Source organism: Oryx dammah, unplaced genomic scaffold (assembly GCF_014754425.2).
Source record: "Oryx dammah isolate SB20612 unplaced genomic scaffold, SCBI_Odam_1.1 HiC_scaffold_28, whole genome shotgun sequence".
Taxonomy (NCBI): domain Eukaryota; kingdom Metazoa; phylum Chordata; class Mammalia; order Artiodactyla; family Bovidae; genus Oryx; species Oryx dammah.
Window position 1 is genome coordinate 5,253,971 of NW_024070212.1, and position 17,924 is coordinate 5,271,894.

At 40.1% G+C, this 17,924-nt stretch overlaps 1 protein-coding gene across 1 annotated transcript; it reads left to right on the plus strand.

Annotated features, from left to right (window-relative positions):
- Positions 1-1,964: 1,964 nt before the first annotated feature.
- On the plus strand, positions 1,965-5,390 carry LOC120855512 (SH3 domain-binding glutamic acid-rich-like protein 2). Its single transcript, XM_040229988.1, has one exon. The coding sequence runs from the start codon at positions 2,081-2,083 to the stop codon at positions 2,402-2,404; it is 324 nt and encodes a 107-aa protein (XP_040085922.1). The 5' UTR covers positions 1,965-2,080; the 3' UTR covers positions 2,405-5,390.
- The last annotated feature ends 12,534 nt before the right edge of the window (positions 5,391-17,924 follow it).

Below are 17,924 nucleotides of genomic sequence, written 5' to 3' on the forward strand. Positions count from 1 at the left end.
AACTGTACACAGAAAATTATATGATACTACTGTGAAGAAGGCTGAGTGCTGAAGAACTGATGCTTTTGAACTGTGGTGTTGGAGAAGACTCTTGAGAGTCATTTGGACTGCAAGGAGATCCAACCAGTCCATTCTGAAGGAGACCAGCCTTGGGATTTCTTTGGAAGGAATGATGCTAAAGCTGAAACTCCAGTACTTTGGCTACCTCATGCTAAGAGTTGACTCATTGGAAAAGACTCTGATGCTGGGAGGGATTGGGGGCAGGAGGAGAAGGGGACGACAGAGGATGAGATGGCTGGATGGCATCACGGACTTGATGGACGTGAGTCTGAGTGAACTCCGGGAGTTGGTGATGGACAGGGAGGCCTGGTGTGCTGCGATTCATGGGGTTGCAAAGAGTCGGACATGACTGAGAGACTGAACTGAACTGAACTGAATGAAAGAAATCAAAGATGATATAAACAGATGGAGAGATATTCCATATTCCTGGGTAGAAAAAATCAATATTGTGAAAAGTACTATATTTCCAAATGCAGTCTACAGATTCAATGTGATTCCTATCAAATTACAAATGGAATTTTTCACAGAACTAAAACAAAAAATTTCACAATTCATGTGGAAACACAAAAGACCCTGAATAGCCAAAGAAGTCTTGAGAAAGAAGAATGGAGCTGGAGGAATCAACCTTCCTGACCTCAGATTATACTACAAAGCTACAGTCATCAAGACAGTATGATACTGGCCCAAAAACAGAAATATAGACCAATGGAACAAGATAGAAAGCCCAGAAATAAACCCATGCATATATGGGTACCTTATCTTTGACAAAGGAGGCAAGAATATACAGTGGGGCAAAGACAGCCTCTTCAATAAAAGGTGCTGGGAAAACTGGACAGCTACATGTTCAGTTCAGTCACTCAGTCATGTGCAACTCTTTGCAAACCCATGAACTGCAGCATGCCAGGCCTCCCTGTCCATCACCAACTCCCAGAGTCCACCCAACCCATGTCCATCAAGTCGACGATGCCAGCCAACCATCTATCCTCTGTCTTCCACCTCTCCTCCTGCCCTCAATCTTTCCCAGCATCAGGGTCTTTTCCAATGAGTCAGCCAGCTCTTCGTATCAGGTGGCCAAAGTATTGGAGCCTCAGCTTCAGCATCAGTCCTTCCAATGAACACCCAGGGCTGATCTCCTTTAGGATGGAATGGTTGGATCTCCTTGCTGTGCAAGGGACTCTCAAGAGTCTTCTCCAACACCACGGTTCAAAAGCATCAATTCTTCAATGCTCAATGTAAAAGAATGAAATCAGAACACTTCGTAACATTATACACAAAAATAAACTCAAAATGGATTAAAGATCTAAACATAAGACCAGAAACTATAAAACTCTTATAGGTAAGCATAGGCAGAACACTCGAAGACATAAATCAAAGCAAGATCCTCTCTGACCCACCTCCTAGAGTAATGGAAATAAAAACAAAAGTAAACAAATGGGACCTGATTAAACTTTAAAGCTTTTGCACAGCAAAAGAAACTATAAGCAAGGTGAGAAGAAACCCTTAGAATGGCAGAAAATAGTAGCGAATGAAACAACTGACAAAGGATTAATTTCCAAAACAATCAAGCAGCTCATACAACTCAATACCAGAAAAACAGACAACCCAGTCAAAATTGGGAAGAAGACCTAAATGGACATTTCTCCAAAGAAGACATACTGGTGGCTAACAAACAGACGAAAAGATGCTCAACATCGCTCTTTATTAGAGAAATGCAATCAAAACTACAATGAGATATCACCTCACACGGGTCAGGATGACCATCATCAAAAAGTCTACAAACAATAAATGCCAGAGAGGGTGTAGAGAAAAGGGAACCCTCTTGCACTGTTAGTGGGAATTTAAATTAATACAGCCACTTTGGATGACAGTATGGAGATTCCTTTAAAAGCTAGGAATAGGCGAGCGCTGTGTCGGGCAGCAGCGGCGGCGGCGGCGGCTCCCAGCCGAGTTCTGCCTCCGCGTCCCCGCCAGCCCGGAGCCCGCGGAGGGCGCAGAAGGTCCGTCCCGACCCGGCGAGAGGATGGTCATCCGCGTGTTCCTCGCCTCCTCCTCGGGCTTCGTGGCGATAAAGAAGAAACAGCAGGATGTGGTTAGATTCCTGGAAGCCAACAAGATAGAGTTTGAGGAGGTGGACATCACCATGTCAGAAGAGCAGAGGCAGTGGATGTATAAGAACATCCCCCCGGAGAAGAAGCCTGCTCAGGGCAACCCTCTGCCGCCTCAGATATTTAATGATGACCAATACTGTGGAGATTATGACAGTTTTTTTGAATCCAAGGAGAGCAACACAGTCTTTTCATTCTTAGGCCTGAAATCACAGTTGGCGTCAAAGGCAGAACCATAGCGAAGACAAGTGGAAGGGATGGAGATGCATTTCAGAGTCCCCTTTGGTACTCGGCGCACGCCTGCTTACCTAATGCATCACTGTGACAGAAGCGACATGCGTTATCAGTAACTTTGCTTGCCATGGAAAAGGTGTTTGGGAAAGACTTGGGTCTAATGGGATTGCATGATTGCTTTAAACCAAATCAGGACGGTGGTGGGTTTTTTTCTTATTTTCAGAATTACCTGCAGTTGCCTCACTTTACCCAGAGGAACTGTCACCTGTTCCAGGTGTGCTTCCTGAATGACTGAGTGATAAGCGGGTGGCACCATCAGAGAGAAAATACTGGATCTGCCCTGGTTTGTAGTTGATGCCAGGATTGCTCAAACCTGCTTCTCTTCTAACTACCTAGGTGATATCCTTGAAATTAGTCTGCCAGGCTTTTAGAATACTTTGATCAGAAAGAAAAATAGCAATGTTGGTTGACAAAGGGCTGAAGGTCTTTGCTGCAGAATCACAAATATTCCAGTGCTTTGTCATAACTGTAGAAAAAGTTAGGTGCTCTAGCCTCCTTTTGGTGATGGAAATTCTTACCCCTATAAATCCTCCAAGCTCCTCCTGATGTGTCCAGAAATCATAGTTGATTACAGTATATGATCAGAACCGAGTTATAGGGATGAAAAGAATGGCTATTTTGAAAAATACATGCTTCTTTATCTCTTGCAAGGGGCAAGTCTCACTTAATGCATAAGATTGCATAAAAGGTATATTTCAAGAGGTGCACTAATTAGATAGTAAATTTATAGAGGATATTATCTGACTCATATCTGAAAGCATTTCAGCTCTAGCAACTTAGTATGCATAAGTGCACATATATTTTTGAATGCAGCTCCCCTAACTAGTAGCTGCTTATATATTTTGTGAAAGGATTATATTTTTTGAGAAAGGAAGATCTTGGTTAGATGTATTTTGGGAACCCTTGATGAGGCATATTAAAAAAAATAATATTGCTATGCTTTTTTTTTTTTTCCTGTGTTACTTTTCATTGGTCCTCTCATTCTGCCAACTCATATTTCTGGCCAGTGCACAGTTCCAGATTTTCAGAGTAATGTAGGTACATGTTCTTACTCCATGTATGAGCACCATTGATTTTTCAGAACAGAGTACGTACAAGAAAGAGGCTGTCAGAGATTCACTCTGGATAGTACCTGGCATGTGAAGTCCCTGCTCCCTTTGAAGTGGATGCAGATAAATACTGAACCTGTCTACTTCATTAAGGCAGAGGCTCCTTTTACTGCATCCTCGTCCTTGCTCACACTTAAGAGTTTTTAGTTGCCGAACCTGGGAATAGTCTTGCACAGGGTAAACTCTTAGAGGACTGTGTAAGACATTCTGCTGTTCTCGGCATCCTGATGGTGGGCTTGCCCTGGAATTCTGAGCAGGAAGTTTGTAAGAAAGGAGGAGAACAAAAGAATTGAGCTCCTGTCACCTGTGTTTTCTCTCCCTCCAACTTGCTAAATGTGGACTCTTCTAAAGAACTTGTTGAATGCTAAAGCTGACATCCCCAGCCTGAGGTTTGCAGTCCAAGACTATAACCAGAAGGAAAGCATTCCACTGATTCCTACGTGACTGGAACAGACACATAATCCACAGTTTTCTCTTCAAGGAAACCTGCTGTGAAATCATGAGTATGACTGCTTAGTTGGCATTAAATACAATCCAGGTCACATTTCCACTTGATAAATCCCAGGGACTATCCAGGAAATTGTTTTTGAACTGGGTATTATGTTAAAGTCTGATAAAACTTAGTATTTCTTTTTAAGATACGGCAGTTTAAAACATTAATGTTACTGTGATCTAACTTACATTTTGTCTGCTCTTGCCAGTGAGTACCAAGAAGCAGCTTGGTAAGATTGAGTCTTTGGGAGTTAAATTCTGGGGTCATAGGATCAATACAATACTTGGCAGACCAAGAAAGCTACTCAGACTTGTTTGTCTCAAAACCTTTAAATTACTCTGATTGTAGTAGATTCTCCTAAGCAGACTAGATGAATAGGAGAGCTAAATTATTATCACAGTTACACACCATCGACCCTCACCTGTACTATTTTTTTTTTTTGATCAGCAAAGAAATAGGAGAGACCAGCTTGAGCAGGAATTGTGCTTGTGCCGAGTGAGCTCAGAAGCACATTGTGTGGTATTTCCCGTGGTATCCAGGCTCTGTGGAGTCCAGAGGGTATTGCTGTCTGGACTTACCTGAGCCACACTGTGTTCAGATAATATCATGCCCTTATCTGTGGTGTTTTACCAGCTAAATTCCAAACACGTAATGATTTTCTTCATCCCTTCTTTAACTAGCTGCCTTTAGATCTGGATAATCACCTAGGAAAGAAGTGGATGGGAATTGTAGACATAGATATATCAGGAGCATTTCAAGACAGAATTTTTCTTTCCTATAGCAGGCTTGTTGGAGCAAAGGAAATGTGCTGCTAAAAAATCAGATTACGCCTTTTCAAAATTAGACAAAATACAGAGTGCCATCTTACTAGGTATATGCAGACCGGAAGAAAATTTATTTGGGGAAGTACTTGTTTTTCCAGATTCTGGTATTCTATTAAAATCAAAGAGGAGAAAAGGAAGATTTTTTTTTTTCTCTCAGGCTCTAATATATTTTAGATTTGTTTCTGTTTTATAGATTTATCCAACACTCCCATGTAGATGTTTTTATATTACATGAATTTAATAATGAACTAAACTTATTTGTCCTCTGTTGTTGAAGGGTACCAAAGCCTCTTGCTGTTTTTTTTTTTTAATTTGATTCTGTTATATAGGGTTTTGCTTTTTCTACAGATTCTTTTCATTTAGTATCTTTTCTAAAGTGTCAAGACCCACTTTGATCTGCAAAATTATTGTTTTTCGATTTCAATTTGTATGTATTTGTCTCTAAAGGCATTGGTGAAATGTCAGATTTTATATTCAGCATTAAAGAGGAATAAATTCCAGAAAACCCAAAAAAAAAAAAAAAAAAAAAAATAAAAGCTAGGAATAAAGTCACCATATGACCCAGCAATCCCACTCCTAGGCAAATACCCTGAGGAAACCAAAACTGAAAATGACACAAGTATCCCAATGCTCATTGCAGCACAATTTGTAATAGCTTCAATATGCAAGCTACCCAGATGTCCATTGACAGATGAATGGATTAAAAAGTAGTGGTACATATACACAATGGAATATTACTCAACCATAAAACAGAACACGTGTGTCAGTTCTAATGAGGTGGATGAACATAGAACCTATTATACAGAGTGAAGTAAGTCAGAAAGAGAAAAATAAATATCGTATTCTAATGCATATATACGGAATCTAGAAAAATGGTACTGAAGAATTTATTTACAGGCAACAATGGAGAAACAGACACAGAGAATAGACTTATGGACATGGGGAGAGGGGAGGAGACGGTGAGATGTATGGAAAGTGTAACACAGAAACTTACATTACCATATGTAAAATAGATAGCCAACAGGTATTTGCTGTATGGCTCAGGAAACTCGAACAGGGGCTCTGTATCAATCTAGAGGAGTGGGATGGGGAGGGAGATGGGAGGGAGGTTCAAAAGGGAAGGGATATATGTATACCTATGGCTGATTTACTTTGAGGTTTGACAGAGAACAATGAAATTCAGTAAAGCAAATATCCTTCAATAAAAAGTAAATTAAAAATAAAAAAAGAAAGAAAAACAGAAGCATCACTTTGTCAACACATTTCCGTATAGTCAGAGCTATGATTTTCCCAGTAGTCATGTACTGATGGGAGAGCTGTACAGACCATAAAGAAGAATGAGCATCTAAGAATTGATGCTTTTGAACTGTGATGTTGGAGAAGACTCTTGAAATTCCCTTAGACAGCACGCTGATCAAGCCAGTCAATCCTAAAGGAAATCAATCCTGTATATTCATTGGAAGTACTGATACTGAAACCGAAGCTCCCATACTTTGGGCATCTGATGTGGAGAACCAACTCATTGGAAAAGACCCCAATGCTGGGAAAGATTGAGAGCAGTAAAAGAGGGGGTGACTGAGGGTGAGATGGTTGGATGGCATTGTCAACTCAACAGACATGACTTTGAGCAAATTCCGAGAGATAGTGAAGGGCAGGGAAGACTTCACTGCGACCTGTGTTACAATTCACAGGTCAGAAAGAGTTGGATGTGACTGAGCCACTGAATAGCAACAATCTATTGAATACTGTGGTGAAAGTGAAAGCCAGAATGGTTGTATGGATACACAATGGTTGTAAGGGTATTTGCTGCTTCTGCTCCTAATCGTTTCGCTGACTTGGAGCTGTGGCTGCCTTGGCAGTGCTCAGTCGTGTTCCAGTCCTAGAGGGGAATCTCTAGGGTCCAGAGAAACTATGGGTGTCACTGCAGTCTCAAGACTGGATGTAAAATAAGCTAACTGATAAAATGATAGCATGGGCAGAAAGAAAGAGGTAAATAGAAACAGGGAGAATGGTACGGGAAACAATTCAGTTCCTTTTTTTTTTTTTTTTTTAATTGAAGTATAGTTACTTTATAGCTTCCCTCATGGTCAGTAGTAAAGAATCTGCCTGCTAGCACAGGAAACACAAGTTCTATCCCTGGATCAGGAAGATCCTCTGGAGAAGGGAATGGCAGCACACTCCAGTATTCTTGCCTGGGAAACCCCATGGACAGAGGAACCTGGTGGGCTACAGTTCCTATAGTCCAAAGAGTTGGACACGACTTAGCATCTAAACAATAGTTAGTTTACAATGTTGTGTTAGCTTCTGCTGTACAGCAGAGTGAATCAACTTCATATATTCTTTCTTTTTTTGGATTTCCTTCCCATTTAGGTTCACAGAGCATACAGTAGAGTTCCCTGTGCTATACAGTACAGTAGGTTCTCATTAGTTATCTGTTTTAAACATAATATTAATGGTGTATATTTATTAATCCTAATTTCCCAATTCATCCCACCCCCTTCCCGCTCCATATGCATATGTTTGTTCTCTACATCTGTGTCTCTATTACTGCTTTGAAAATAAGATTATCTATATAACTTTCCAGATTCCATGTATATGTGTTAGCATACAATATTTGTTTTTCTTTTTCTAACTTAATTCATGCTGTATGACAGTCTCTAGGTCTATCTATATTCTGCAAGTGACAGAGTTTCATTCCTTTTTATAACTGACTAATATTCTATTGTATATATGTACTACTATAAGACCCAGCAGTTTGACTTTTATTTATCATCCACTCTTTGCCAGGAATTGAGTTTCCAAAGGTAAATAAGAAATTCTCTTACCTTTCAGTCATTTACAGTTTAGTATAAAAAATAGATTACAATTTCATGTAAAACACAATTATACTCAGTACTGCCTGGAAAATTCTGGAAATATAATTTAGGATTAGTGGGTGCTAATCTAACCTTGACATGTGTACCATGAAATTTAAAGAGCTTCTGAGATATAAGAATAACAACAGTAATAATAAATGTCTTCCTTGAATTGGAGGAGGGAAAAAGTAAATGATTTGTGAATGCAAATTCATCCTTTTCTCTAGACTGTGCAGGAAGCCTAGGATGTCATCCTCAACAGAACAGCAGGTAAATGCTGGCTTTATTTCTTACAGGTTTTGGACTTTCTGCAAGCTCCTTCACCTCCGTGGCCTTCAGTTTCCTTGTCTGTCTCATGAAGATAATTACATTTTCCTTGCAGAGTTGTGAAGAGTGAAGATTGTGTGGAAGGTGTTAAGGTCCCTGAAATATAGGAGTCATTTATGAAATGATCTAAGAATGGTTTATAAATAATAGTTCTTAAAGTTATTATTCTGTTTGGCAGCATAAATTATAAGCCTTTCATCATGTGACTTTCATGTTCAAAAACCTTTAATATTCATTAAAGATCATGGGAAAAGAACTATGACCCAAGGAAAATATAAGAGTTTCTACCTGTCGAGAGAGACAGATTAATACATTGCATAATAGCAGGGATCCTGCCTTCAGCCTAGTACGGACTTGATTGTGACCACTGCCATTTACTAGCAGTGTGTCCTTGGGTGAATTATTTAACCTTTCTGGTCAGAACTTCAGTTTCCTTACCTGTTAGATGAGGATAATGATAATACCTTCTTAGAGTTGCCCTGAGAATTAAATGTGTTCAGTTCAGTTCCGTTCAGTCGCTCAGTCGTGTCTGACTCTTTGCGACCCCGTGGACAGCAGAACACCAGGCTTCCCTGTCCATCACCAACTCCTGGAGCTTGCAAATGTGTTACTGCTTGTAAAACACTGGGCAAAGTGCTTGGCATTTAAAAAATTCTCAAAAGGTGACTGTGAAAATAATTAGTTATACTACTGTTATTAGAGAGGATCATGAAGTTATACTGGGAAAAATATACTGATGAAAAGTCAACCTCCTCTCTCCCACCACCACTCTCTCCTTTTCCTTATTCAGACCCTCCCTTACACACTCCCGCAAACACTTTCAATATGTTACATTGGGGTGAACTCCAAAGCATCAGGAGAAGCTTTTTCCACCCCCAAGCTGCAGTGGTTCAGAGAGGTGCTCGCCCTCCGAGAATCACAACAGGACTGAACTCTGTGTGTGGCTGTCACCCTGAAAGCAAAATTACTGTGAACAAGTCTAGGACATGGCTTCTCAGAGGAGTCACAGGAACAAATAGTCCAGCTCTCTCCTATCTTTACACAATTTACAGTTTTGAGGGAGAAATGATACCTCTATAAGGAACTCAAATATAATGTTAACTGTTTTATAAGCCAGAAAACTAGCATAAACAAAAAACAGGAATTTGGAGGAAAGAATGAGGACCTATATACGGGTGATAAGGTGACTTTTCAAGCAGGAAGTGGCATCTGAATGGTACTTTGAAAGACAAGTCAGATTTCAATTAAGTGAGAAGATAAGTCAGGTTATTCTAAGCTGAAGAAATAGTGCACATATAAAGGCATAAAAACTTGGGGTATCTTCTAGAAATGCTATATTTTTAAATATTAATTTGTGACTTTTCTAAGCATGTATGTTGGTTGCTTTCGCAACTTCTTTCTTTCTTTGAATCTGAGTTACGGGGTCAATTCCTGAGACTCGAAGAATTATATAAGTCTCTTTTCAGTTCACAGGAGGTCTGGAGATAGAGATGTCTTTCTGGATCTCTATGGGAAGCCATTTCATAGGGAAATATATCAGCTGGAATCTGAGGCTTGACCTTGAGAAAGATGGCTTCTAAGAATTGCTGGGAAGGAATTTTCTGAACATGTCAACAAGATTCCTTAGCATTTGACCTAGGAGGGATATCATTTAGTTAAAAAAAAAAAAAAAAAAAAGGAAAGGAAAGGAAAAATAAAACAACAAAAGATGGAAAGAAAACCCCAAACCAGTGAAATGTTTCCCCTGAATTCATGCGAAAGCTGCAAAGACCTCAATTGAAAGAAAACTGTTGGGGGTAGAAAGAACTGGAGCAGTGCTATCTTCCAGGTCTTAGGTAGGCTCCCGCACAGAAGGGAAATCGCCAAAACATAGCCTTCCACATCTTCCAAATCCCCCACGTTATGTATTGCTGATTGCCTGGGAGAAAGAAAGAAACAGTCAGGGAGAGTTCAAACCAGAAAAAGAAATGGAAACCAGATTCTCTGAGGGAAAAACACAATCAGTGACAGGCAAGCAGTGAGAGAAACCTAGAAAGCAAACTCTAAAAGCAAGTGAGAGAGGCTTTTGCCAAAGGAAATTAGATATAAGCTGCCAGGTGATATAGCAGCTGAAAGGTCAGTACTATTTGGGGCTAAATATGAAGAGCCTGCAGGCATCTCAGGACAGGAAAAAAAAAAAAAAAAGTACAAACTAAAGAGCATTCAGAGAAAGACAACTGCATTGATTAAAAAATGGCTGTTGACTTTGTGGTGAAAGATGAAAGGCATGAGATGGGCAGGGGCAGCCAGGGAGTTGGGTGCCAACTGTATATTAATAGCACTTTGTGGTGACAAAACACTCAACACTGTTTATTTCTTATCTCTCACATGGTCGTTCTTCCTTGTAAAATGTGCTCATTCATCCAGCAGTCATTTATTGACCACCTCCTCTGTGCCATTTTGTGTGCCCAGGAGTCCAAGTTAAATAAGGTGCTGCCTCAGTCCATGAAAACATCACTGGCTTACAGAGACTATAAGAGGAAAGCTGTGGAATAAATACTCAACAGGCTCCATGAATTCAAGAAAGGGAATTATTACTCTACTGCAAGGGGGTAGAGAAGTTTAAAGAGAAGTTTAACGAGAAAGTAATCTTTAAAGTTTAAAGAGAAGGTAATCTTTCAGCTGGATTTTGCAGAATGAATAGGCTTTCATAAAGTGGAATGAGTGGGTGGAGGGTAGGAGACCACTTTAAGCAGAGGTGAAAGCATGATTAAGTGCACAGATTTGGGAGCATGACCCATGAGGCTGAAGCCTAGGGCACACTGACATATCAAGGAGGGGAGTTGTGGAAAACAGATCACTGAAGGAACCAATCACTTTTTAGAGCATGTTAGAGTATGTTGCCTGGCATAAGACTTGCCAAAACGGTCTTGAAGGTATACAAAAAAGCTCCATGATGGCAAGAAATATAAAAGTGTGCAAACATAGTCTATGACCTTAAGGAGCTTATCAACTAATGAATAAACATTTGTTGAGTTCTCATATACCCCAGGTGCTAAGCTAGAGATTCATCTTAAATAAAAGATTTTTAAAAAAGAAAAGAAAATTCAAGAAAGCATTCAATCAAGATGATGGTGATAGATCAAACATATTAACATTTTTTAAATGAGTAGAATAGAAGCCCACAGAGATATAACATGCCAGTGGTGGGGAGGAAGGACAGCATATGGTACGCTCCTGTTCAAAATATCTACTGAGGTGTAATCAGACAATCAGTTCAGTCGCTCAGACGTGTCTGACTCGTTGTGACCTCATGGACTGCAAAACACCAGGCTTTCCTGCCAATCACCAAATCCTGGAGCTTGCTCAAACTCATGTCCATTGAGTTGGTGATGCCATCCAACCATCTCATTCTCTGTCATCCCCTTCTCCTGCCTTCAATCTTTCCCAGCATCAGGGTCTTTCCCAAAGAGTCAGTTCTTTGCATAAGGTGGCCAAAGTATTGGAGTTTCACCTTTAGCATCAGTCCTTCCAATGAATATTCAGGACTGATTTCCTTTAGGATGGACTGGACTGTTTTGATCTCCTTGCAGTCCAAGGGACTCTCAAGAGTCTTCTCCAACCCCACAGTTCAGTCAGTTCTTTGGTGCTCAGCTTTCTTTACAATCCAAATCTCACATCCATACATGACTACTGGGGAAAATAAAAAAACAAACAAACATAGATTTGACTAGACAGACCTTTGTTGGCAAAGTAATATCTCTGCTTTATAATATGCTGTCTAGGCTGGCCATAGTTTTTCTTCCAAAGAGCAAGTGTCTTTTAATTTCATGGCTGCAGTGATTTTGGAGGCTCCCAGAATAAAGTTTCTCACTTTTTACATTATTTCCCCATCTATATGCCATGATTTTAGTTTTCTGAATGTTGAGTTTTAAGCCAACTTTTTCACTCTTCTCTTTCACTTTCAGCAAGAGGCTCTTTAGTTCTTCACTTTCTGTCACAAGGGTGGTGTCATCTGTGTTTCTGAGGTTATTGATAATTTCTCCCAGCAATCTTGATTCCAGCTTGCCGTATGATGTACTCTGCATATAAGTTAAATGAGCAGGGTGACAATATATAGCCTTGATGGACTCCTTTCCCAATTTGGGACCAGTCCATTGTTCCCTGTCCAGTTCTAACTGTTGCTTCTTGACCTGCATACAGATTTTTCAAGAGGCAGGGAAGGTGGTCTGGTATTCCCATCTCTTGAGGAATTTTCCATAGTTTGTGTTATCCACACAGTCAAAGGCTTTGGTGTAGTCAATAAAGCAGAAGCAGATGTTTTTTTGTGAACTCTCTTGCTTTTTAGATGATCCAATGGATGTTGGCAATTTGATCTCTGCTTCCTCTGGCTTTTCTAAATCCAGCTTTTACATCTGGAAGTTCATGTTTCACACATTGTTGAAGCCGGGCTTGGAGAATTTTGAGCATTACTTTGCTAGCATGTGAGATGAATACAATTGTTCAGTAGTTTAAACATTCTTTGGCATTGTCTTTATTTGGGATTGGAATGAATACTGACATTTTCCAGTCCTGTGGCCACTGTTGACCATCACCTCCACTAGCTTTGTTCATAGAGATGCTTCCTAAGGCCCACTTGACTTCACATTCCAGGATGTCTGGTGAGTGATCACACCGTCATGGTTACATGGGTCATGAAGATCTTTTTTGTACAGTTCTTCTGTGTATTCTGGCCACCTCTTTTTAATATCTTCTGCTTCTGTTAGGTCCATACCATTTCTGTCCTTTATTGTGACCATCTTTGTATGAAATGTTCCCTTGGCATCTCTAATTTTCTTGAAGAGATCCCTAGTCTTTCCCATTCTATTGTTTTCCTCTATTTCTTTGCACTAATCACTGAGGAAGGCTTTCTTATCTCTCCTTGCTATTCTTTGGAACTTTGCATTCAAATAGGTTTATCTTTCCTTTTCTACTTTGTCTTTAGATTCGCTTCTTTTCTCAGCTATTTTTTAAGGCTTCCTCAGCCATTTTGCCTTTTTGCATTTCTTTTTCTTGGGGGTGGTCTTGATTATTGCCTCCTGTACAATGTCACGAACCTCTGTCCATAGTTCATCAGGCACTCTGTCTAACAGATCTAATCCCTTGAGGTATAATAAACCTCCCCAAATGTTAATGGGTTAAAAAATTTTTTTCATTATAACTGATGGTTCTTGATTTGACAGTTCAGCTGGGTTATTCTCCTTTGGGGTCTCTCAGGCAGTTTTTGACAGATGGCACCTGGAACTGGAATTATCTGCAGACTTACCTGGGCTGGACATCCCCAATACTCCTTTATTTCAATGTGTAATGCCTCTGATGGAATGTCTGACACAGATAGAGGCTACCCAGGCACATGTCTTGTCTCCACGTGTCATCTTCATATGGCCACCCTGCACTCTCTCCCAATAGTCTTAGATGATTTAAGCATCTCATATGATATTTGGCCTCTGATGGCTTAGCTGATAAAGAATTCACCTGCAATGTAGGAGACCCCAGTTCATTTCCTGGGTTAGGAATATACCCTGGAGAAGGGAAAGGCTACCCACTCTAGTATTCTGGCCTGGAGAATTCCATGAAGCTTGGGGTTAGAAAGAGTCAGACATGACTGAGCTAACAAGTTAATAAATTAACTAAGGGAGTATTTCCAGAGGCTGAGGACAAAGTTGCAAGGCTTCTGAGGACTTACCAGTTGTACAATGTAACTTCCAACACATATTATGGGTATAAATGCAAGTCATAAGGGCAGCCTGTTCAGAGCCTGAACATCAGGATGCATGAGTCACTGGAGAAGCATCTTTGGAGACAAGTCACCTTGGTTCCAAATGACAATGAGGGTTGCAAAGAAAAAGACACCATTGTGTAGAGGACTGTTAGAGAAGACACTTCACTGGAGTGGGAGAGCTTAAGTTGGGCCTTGGAGTAAATGTGAGTTTCATCTAAGTAGAGGGAGACATCATGGCAAAATGAGCATATAGTCATAGGTTGATGTCGGTTTGAATCTTGCTTCTATCACCTACTTTCTAATCATGTCCCTTTAGGGGTGATACCTCTCAGAGTCATTGAAGAGAATACTGATAACATATATAAAAAGCTTGTATCCTACTTAGAACCCATAACAGATGTTATTATTATTATTAATAATCACAAAAGATGGTATTTAAACCTGAGTATGGACCTAACAGAAGCAGAAGATATTAAGAAGAGGTGGCAAGAATATACAGAAGAACTGTACAAAAAAGATCTTCACGACCAAGATAATCACGATGATGTGATCACTCATCTAGAGCCAGACATCCTGGAATGTGAAGTCAAGTGGGCCTTGGAAAGCATCTCTATGAACAAAGCTAGTGGAGGTGATGGAGGTCCAGTTGAGCTGTTTCAAATACTGAAAGATGATGCTGTGAAAGTGCTGCACTCAATATGCCAGCAAATTTGGAAGACTCAGCAGTGGCCACAGGACTGGAAAAGGTCAGTTTTCATTCCAATCCCAAAGAAAGGCAATGCCAAAGAATGCTCAAACTACCGCACAATTGCACTCAACTCACATGCTAGTAAAGGAATGCTCAAAATTCTCCAAGCCAGGCTTCAGCAATACGTGAACCATGAAATTCCTGATGTTCAAGCTGGTTTTAGAAAAGGCAGAGGAACCAGAGATCAAATTGCCAACATCCGCTGGATCATCAAAAAAGCAAGAGAGTTCCAGAAAAACATCTATTTCTGCTTTCTTGACTATGCCAAAGCCTTTGACTGTGTGGATCACAATAAACTGTGGAAAATTCTGAAAGAGATAGGAATGCCAGACCACCTGACCTGCCTCTTGAGAAATCTGTATTCAGGTCAGGAAGCAACAGTTAGAACTGGACATGGAACAACAGACTGGTTTCAAATAGGAAAAGGAGTACGTCAAGGCTGTATATTGTCACCTTGCTTATTTAACTTCTATGCAGAGTACATCATGAGAAACACTGGACTGGAAGAAACACAAGCTGGAATCAAGATTGCCGGGAGAAATATCAATAACCTCAGATATGCAGATGATACCACCCTTATGGCAGAAAGTGAAGAGAAACTAAAAAGCCTCTTGATGAAAGTGAAAGAGGAGAGTGAAAAAGTTGGCCTAAAGCTCAACATTCAGAAAACGAAGATCATGGCATCCGGTCCCATCACTTCATGGCAAATAGATGGGGAAACAGTGGCTGACTTTATTTTGGGGGGCTCCAAAATCACTGCAGATGGTGACTGCAGCCATGAAATTAAAGGACGCTTACTCCTTGGAAGGAAAGTTATGACCAACCTAGATAGCATATTCAAAAGCAGAGACATTACTTTGCCGACTAAGGTCCGTCTAGTCAAGGCTATGGTTTTTCCAGTGGTCATGTATGGAGGTGAGAGTTGGACTGTGAAGAAGGCTGAGTGCCGAAGAATTGATGCTTTTGAACTGTGGTGTTGGAGAAGACTCTTGAGAGTCCCTTGGACTGCAAGGAGATCCAACCAGTCCATTCTGAAGGAGATCAACCCTGGGATTTCTTTGGAAGGACTGATGCTAAAGCTGAAACTCCAGTACTTTGGCCACCTCATGCAAAGAGTTGACTCATTGGAAAAGACCCTGATGCTAGGAGGGATTGGGGGCAGAAGGAGAAGGGGACAACAGAGGATGAGATGGCTGGATGGCATCACGGACTCGATGGACGTGAGTCTGAGTGAACTCTGGGAGTTGGTGATGGACAGGGAGGCCTGGCATGCTGTGATTCATGGGGTCACAAAAAGTCTGACACAACTGAGCGACTGAACTGAACTGAAAAATTAAAGACATGAGGAAATTGAGGATACAGTGAATGATATATAACATTATGATAATGATATTCAAAATGAACTCGAGGTGAAAACTTACAAGAGACTAGATTCCACAGTTTCTGGATTTATCACAAACTTTATTCCCTATAATGTAAATGTATGTAGTCATCTGACCATACACCATCATGGTGTGATTAAAGAGCAAACAGACTCTCTCATTCCAAAATGTCATCTTCTCTAATATGCCCAAGAGTCTTCCACTCCTTCATTAATAGTTCATTCTTCTCAGTTAAGATATCTTGTCCCCTGGGTTCTCCTATAACAATGGAAATACTCTGGGAGAGGTATTACATTATGATATCATCAATTATAACAGTTTATCATACTCTTGAGATTACTTTTCAACTGTAATAGTCAAAATATTCTAGGTTATGCAGTGCTAAAATTATTCCTACAATTTTAGTTCCTTTTAATGCAATAACACTTATTGACTTATATGAAGTCTGCAACATGTCCAGGCAACTCTCCAGGGCAACTGTCTACCATGTATTGGCTCCTTTGATCTCATGCACCTCCACATCAACACAAGTCCCATGATCACCATGGTGGAAGAAAAGACAAGAGAGTTATACACTGGCAATTAAATGTTCCTACAAGAAAGTGATACACATCACTTCTATGTACATTTCATTGGCCAAAGCAAGTCACATGGCCATATATAGCTTCAAGAAATGCAGTAAACTATCAGCCTCTCTTATGCCCAGAAGAGGAATTGGGTGTTGGTTGGGCTAAATATGCATGGCACATCGATCAAAGAGAAAATTCAATGAAGAAAAATTAGACTGCAATTGAAAAAAAAAATATTGTCAATGAAATGAATAGGAACAGAGGTTGAGGTAGCTCTGATGGGTCATCACTATGGGTTTCTTGATACATTGATACTCAGAGCGTCAGTAAACTCCAAGATAAAGACGATATGTCAAAAATAGAGATAAAGGATCCCAAAAGGGAGAAAGAGGAGCACATGCCTGGTACCAGCTTTGGCTCTTTCACATTTAAGCATCAAGTCATTCATATGCAAACACTAGGTTGTGATACTTATCATCATCAGAAAGCCAACCATCCGATGCCAATTTTTAAATTAATAGTTAAAAGACTCTGATAAAGTACTAGATTAACCTTTCTGTAAAATACAGAAAAGAAGGTAGGCTGAAATGAAACAGTTGAAATTGTCACAGTTGGGAGGTTGAGAAAGGAGATAGGTCAGTAATAATAGAAGTCTGTTTCTGAGTATCAGGAGAGACCACAATGAGAAACTGAAAAAGCAAGGATAATATGAATTGGTTTTAAACTGATTTCAGTTCAAGATCCTGGGGTGAAGGAGAACAGATGGATATGTTTTAGGGGAAAATGCCTATGAAGAAGGTTTAGGGACGTTTTAGTTTAGGGAAGAGCCTACTAATACTAGAGGGGTTCTAGCATGTTTATATTAGCAATGACCATATAAGGGAAATAGTTACCCACTCATCTCAGGCTTGCTGCTGCCTCTTCACTTGTGCACTTAAGCAGTCTTAAGGGTTTATCTCTGCCATTCTAACATAAATCGCACCATCATTTACCCTCTAGATCTAATTCATAGTAGGCTTATAGTAAATTAATATCTGGTCACGTTTTGGTCTTTACTTTTTATTTTAAAACCAGTTTTAGAATCACAGAAAAGTTGAGAAGATAGCACCGAGAATTCTCATATTCTCATATTCTCACTGCCAGTTTCCCTTATTATTTTTATTTTACACTGGTATGGTACATTTGTCACAACAAATGAGCCAATGTTGTTACATTATTATTAATTGGTGTATCACACAATGGAATACTCAGTTCAGTCCAGTTCAGTAGTGTCCAACTCTTTGTGACCCCATGGACCGCAGCATGCAAGGCCTTCCTGACCATCACCAATTCCCAGAGTTTACCCAAACTCATGGCCATTGTGTTGGTGATGCCATCCAATCATCTCATCCTCTGTCATCCCCTTCTCTTCCTGTCCT

What these genes read in the sequence shown, in the direction of transcription:
- LOC120855512 (XM_040229988.1), top strand. Translation starts at nt 2,081, where the DNA reads ATGGTCATCCGCGTGTTCCTCGCCTCCTCCTCGGGCTTCGTGGCGATA.